The 5,801-nt window shown below is 35.6% G+C and overlaps 1 protein-coding gene across 1 annotated transcript; it reads right to left on the reverse strand.

Moving 5' to 3' along the window:
• Positions 1-2,264: 2,264 nt before the first annotated feature.
• On the reverse strand, positions 2,265-3,209 carry LOC106830129 (olfactory receptor 52P1-like). The gene has a single exon (XM_014839558.1). It carries the CDS (start codon positions 3,207-3,209, stop codon positions 2,265-2,267), a length of 945 nt encoding a protein of 314 aa, XP_014695044.1.
• Between the last annotated feature and the right edge of the window lie 2,592 nt (positions 3,210-5,801).

Below are 5,801 nucleotides of genomic sequence, written 5' to 3' on the forward strand. Positions count from 1 at the left end.
GCATCCTTGGCACCTTGTGTCATGCCTGGGCCATAATAGAATTCTAGTACACATTAATTGATTGAGTCTTTTTTTAATTAAGCAGCTGGCTGAGCTATTGTGTGATTAGTAGCCTAGGTTCCTCACTACTTCAGAATATGGGTTGTCATTGGTCTAGAAATAATTGAAAATACTTCTTCACTATTAACTAAAATTTACATGCACAAAAAGTCTTTACCTATGAGAGTGGGACCATTAGCCAAAGGCATCACTTTTATCTTAACTAGGCCGGTGTAGACTCTGTATATACATAACTATGAAGATGATTCTCAGAACTCATCAATCTGGCTTAACTAATTAGATTCTTTTTTCTTTCTTAAATCTTTCTCTTTTCTATGTTCACTGACAGATCTTCATTATTTATCATCAGAATGAATGAAAATAGACATTTGACCTAAATGGTCAAATTTTTTTCATTTTACCCATCCAGATTCCAATTTAAACACCACCATTGTTGTTGTCGTCATTTTGTGGCTGCTGGATAATTCTTTAAATTCCAGGCTTTAACTTTCCAAGTTTCTGATAAAAGAACCCCAAAAGAACAAAATCAGATGTAGGAAATTATTTTTAAATTGTGAAATTTATTTTCTCAAGTTGCTACTATCAATATATTCATTTTGCCATTCAGGAAACTTAGGAAAAGATAACATAACTTGATGAGGATAAACACAGCTAGTCAGTGATTGCTTTGGGATTCAAAACTGAGCAGTAAGGCTTGACAGCCAGTTGTCTTAAACGTTACATTTTATTGCCTCTCTTAGAATTTTAGACATGTAAGTATATTCCATCTTAACTAGGGCAATGTGAAATAGAAGACTATAAAATAAGTTTAGGCTATCAGAAATATGAGCACACAGTTAACACTTTCCTTTCAAGGGAGAATGTGTGAAATCATATGGCAGTCAGCAAAAAAGGGGTCATGTAGTACCTAACACCTGACAACCCACTTGTCCAGAAAGAAGAAATAAAAAATTCAAAGGAAAAAGTGACATGATACTGTATAACTACATATTGAGAGAGATACTGTAGCGGTAGAAGAGATTGGTAAAATTTGCTGCTATGGCCTAATGACAAAACTATATTGGTCTGGAAATAGTGTAGATCTTAAAGAAACCAATCATTGTATTATATATCAAATATGACTTATCCTATACAATATTCCATACAAATAAGAGTCACTGAACTTCCAAAAAAGAAAGAAAGGGCAATGTCACAGTCAAGAGTTGTTAGAAAGATGAATTATAAGGAAATACCAGAACAGAATGTTTTTCTCTTTTATAATATAGATTGGGAGAAGGTAGAATTAGAGTATGAAAGTCATCAGAAAATGAGAGTGGAAGCTGTAGATACTTTCAAAGAATCAACTGAATCAACTTGAACCACACTGAGGAAACAGAAAAAGGAAAAATGGTAGGATAATTGTGGATGTCATTCAGTCTTCTGGAGAAGTGTTCATGGGAATAGATATTATATAGAAACTTTAAGATAATGTTAGCTAGACAGAATAAAATAAGACTATGTCACGAAAAATTGCAGGAAGGCCATTGGAAAGCATATCATGATGATTTGCTCAACTATCTATTCAGAGAACATTTTGCTAGAACCATCTCAATTTCCAGGTTACAAATTGAAAATTCTTTCAGTCTTAGCGTGCAGAAGATATAAACAATCCCACTAATTGAGACCTGAAAATGCACTGCACTCTAGTGAAAGTCAGAGAAAATGAGTCAATAAAACCACTGCTGGGCCAGCCCCAGTGGCCTAGTGATCGAGTTCAGTGTGCTCTATTTTGGGGGCCTGGATTCATTTCCTGGGTGCAGACCTACACCACTCATCTATCAGTGGCCACATTGTGATGGTGGCTCATATGCAAAAAGAGGAAGATTTGCAGCATATGTTGACTCAGGACGAATCTTCCTCAGGAAAAAAGAATCTCTGATTAAGCTGATAAGACTGAACCACAGAATAGTCTTCTGGAAGTAAACATAATGAATAAGATCACATAACAGTAAAGATATTTTATCATCAAGCAAATATATTAAGAATAAATCACCTAAGTCAGCCATCTCCCTAGCAAGTTTCTGGAGAAGAACAAAATCTAATCAATGCTAATTAATATTTTAAATATTACAAATAGAAGATGTAGGGATTTAGGCTTCTAGAAAAAGGGTTAATGTCTTTTTCCCCCCATAAGTCATAAAAACTCAAGTGAAGAGTTGTTTGTTTTAGAATTTGTGAGATGTCAAAACTTGGAGGAATCGTTCTCTGATCCTCTTAGTTCTTACGCCATAGATCATTGGGTTCACCATGGGTGGAACAAGGAGGTAGATGTTAGCCACGAAGATATGAATATGAGGAGCCACATGGTGCCCAAACCTGTGAATGAGGAAGGAGAAAAAGGCTGGAGTATAAGCCACTAAGATCACACACACATGGGATCCACAAGTGCCCAAGGTCTTGAGTTGAGCAGCCTTGGATGGAAGACGGAAGACAGTATAGAGGATGACAACGTAAGAACATAAGATTAATATGAAATCTATACCTCCAGTAAGGAAGGCAGCAGTCAGGCTGTATATTCTATAGGTCCTTGTCTCCGAACAAGCAAGCTTGATCAGAGCCATAAATTCACAGTAAGTGTGAGGGATGACATTAGTTCTGCAGTAAGGAAGCCAGCAAAGCATGAAGGGTTGAGGACTGAAGAGCAAAGCCCCACGGAAGACAATAGCCAGCCCCAAGTTCTTGATGACTCTATGTGTCAGGATAGTAGAATGTCTCAGAGGATTGCAGATTGCCACGTATCGGTCAAAGGCCATGGCCAAGATAAACCCTGAGGCCATGCTGCAGAGGGAATGAATGAGAAACACTTGTACAAGGCAGGCTTCAAAATAGATCTCCCTGTCATGGAACCAAAAATTGCTGAGGATTTTGGGCATAGCAGTAGTGGAGATGATCAAGTCAGCCACAATGAGCATGCAAAGGAAGAAGTACATGGGCTCATGCAGGTTGGAATCTGTTCTGATAATAAATAAAATCGAGAAATTTCCCAGGAGAGCACTCAAGTAGATGAGGCAGAAGGGCACTGATAGCCAAGAGTGGATGGCCTCCATCCCTGGAATGCCAAGGAGAACAAATGTACTGGGATGAAGATTGGTATCATTTGACAAAGACATGATGAAAACTACTGGCTGCTTTCAGTTGTGCAGTGGTGTAGATTCTTTCATACCCATTTGTCCATTTCTTTACTGATGCCTTTATCTACTGATTTATATAAAATGTTCAGCAATTTTTTACACCCTAAGGATACAATGATACATAGGACCCATCCCTAAATTTAGATATTAATATTCTAATAGGGGAGAAACTGATGCAAACCAGTGATTAAATTCCCAAGAGATTAATGCAGTAAAAGTTATATGAATAAACAGTTTTATGACTTTCATGACTCAATATGTAGGGAGATTTATTCCACTTGTATGAGTCAAAGGATTCACAGATAATCTTGGTTCTGAAGCATTCTGGACCTTTAAAATAAAGAGAATATTATAACTTAAATAAAGTTCGCAATCAGAAGACATCAGTGTCTGATGTCTGAGAAAGTTAAGGAATTTTGGGGGTTTGTATGTGGGAGAAGTTGGAATACTTATTTGAGAAATAAGCTTTTGTCTGTGACTGCCTTCTTGTGTTATAAAACACATAGGTGAGGCCCTCATGATATACTGTTAATTGATGAGAGAAAGTTCCCATTTATTATATGTTACTCTGGTAGCCTAAAAAATATCCTTTATACATGTGTAAAGTCTGAAACATTACAAGCTCATCTGTTAGCAGAGATAGGGAGTCGCACATTAAGGGAAATAGAAACAAAATATTGCTTCTTTATAGCAATCTTTGGAAAAAATGTTTTATAACAAATGAGCATTGTTTTTCCTTGTTAAAAAAGTAGTGCTTTAGTATTTTCTCACTAATTCTAATATGTTTTGTTTCATTTTCACTCATTTCAAACTACTTTCTAGTGTTTTAATTTCTTTGATCCATAGGCTATTTAGTAATATGTTAATATTTTTCAAATATTTGGGGGATTTTCAAAGAAAATTGCAATTGTATTTGAATGACCCTTGAAGAACTCTACATTTAATTGTCTCACCTAAGTATCAAATTTATCTTTTGAGTATTTTTAAAATATATTAAAATGGTAATGAAATTGTAGAATGAAGAGAACAGATGATTCTTTCCTAAATTTCACTTGAATGTCCACTATGCCACACCGAATTAGCATGTATGGATAAATAATTCTAATGGCACATATTTTAGATGATTTTTCCAAGAAATGAGAGCTATAAAAGTGAAAGCTGAAAATTTATTTTGAATAATAGCTTTACTTCAGCAGATCAAATAGAAGTTTATGAACTAGATATTTGTAGGCAAAGGGTAGGTAAAGCACACTCACAATTATGCAATTTGATTTGCTTTTTAGAACAACTCTTCTATTAATGATTAAGTCAAGCTCAAAGGAATACCCCCTTATAAAATTATAAAATATGAGAACATATGCCATTTGTGTGGCATAATTCTAATTCAAACTTTGCAGTAAATTTACAGACTGCTTTGCTTTTATTATATGAATGATAAAGAGAAAATCAACAAAGAAACTTTGAATTTAGAATTTTAAAATAACACCAACAATAATCCCTAGAAAAATAGAAGACAGGAAGTGATGAAAATAAGAAAAAAGTGGGATTTAGCAGAATAGTAAAAAAATAAGAGGATGCCATTTAAAAGAGGACAAAACCTAAGAAAATTCTACCAAATTAAAGAAAAACAATAGAGATAAACTAAGCAAATTTAGAAATGCAAAATAGCAAACAGTGTACTTACAAAGGAATTTTGCATACGTTGCACATTGAGGGATTAACTGGCCCATACAATAGGCCCATTAACTCTTCTGCCAAGAGGACAACCTTTTGTGCAGAGACATTTTTTACAAGTTCGTCAGCACCTGGGCTCACTGTTCTTTGATCTTCACTTTCTTCTGGACACTTAGTGACTAAGGCCTGAATTAGAAATTTAGATGGCCTTAGAGTTTTTTGCAGTATAGTGTAGCAAAGTGAAGGAGTCAGACAGCTTGAATCCTATTTGGGACACCATCCTTTAGTCTATTTCCCCAGAAGACACATGGACACAATACTTGCCTGGAATTTCTTTCTCTTTGTCCCATTGCCACTACAGGAACTGACTTTTCTTCAGTATGTCACAAAGCTCCTGCTTCTCACTTCAGCAACAATGATACATACTTCAGACATGACATGTGCAGGTAGCATTCCTGAGTGTGCAGAAGTGGAAAGGAGAGTAAGCTCATGTAATCCCTCTCCTTCCAGGTGCTTCTTTCTGTACTTCAGCCTAGAACACTTCACTCTCAGTTCCTTGATAAATATCTTAACCTGGGTTATCCTTGGGTCTTTTGTACATATCAAATGCTGACGTGTATACTTTGCCCTAGGATTTGACTAAACAGGGGGTCAAAGGGTTGTTACTTTTATGTCTCCTCTTTTCACTGGCATTAGTTATTCTTAGAAAACCTCAATGGGTCGCATGCATTTCCTGGAGACAAGATCAGATGGGAAGAATATAAAGCTACTAGGAAAAGGGAAAATCCTAAAGAGAAGTAAGATCTGGTGGTTTAAGAAATATCACAGGTGATTCAGATCATGAATTGATAGAAATAAGAAGGATGTAATAAAAAAGATTTTATACATCTTGTCAAT

The sequence above is a fragment of the Equus asinus genome, chromosome 20, assembly GCF_041296235.1.
Source record: "Equus asinus isolate D_3611 breed Donkey chromosome 20, EquAss-T2T_v2, whole genome shotgun sequence".
Classification (NCBI taxonomy): domain Eukaryota; kingdom Metazoa; phylum Chordata; class Mammalia; order Perissodactyla; family Equidae; genus Equus; species Equus asinus.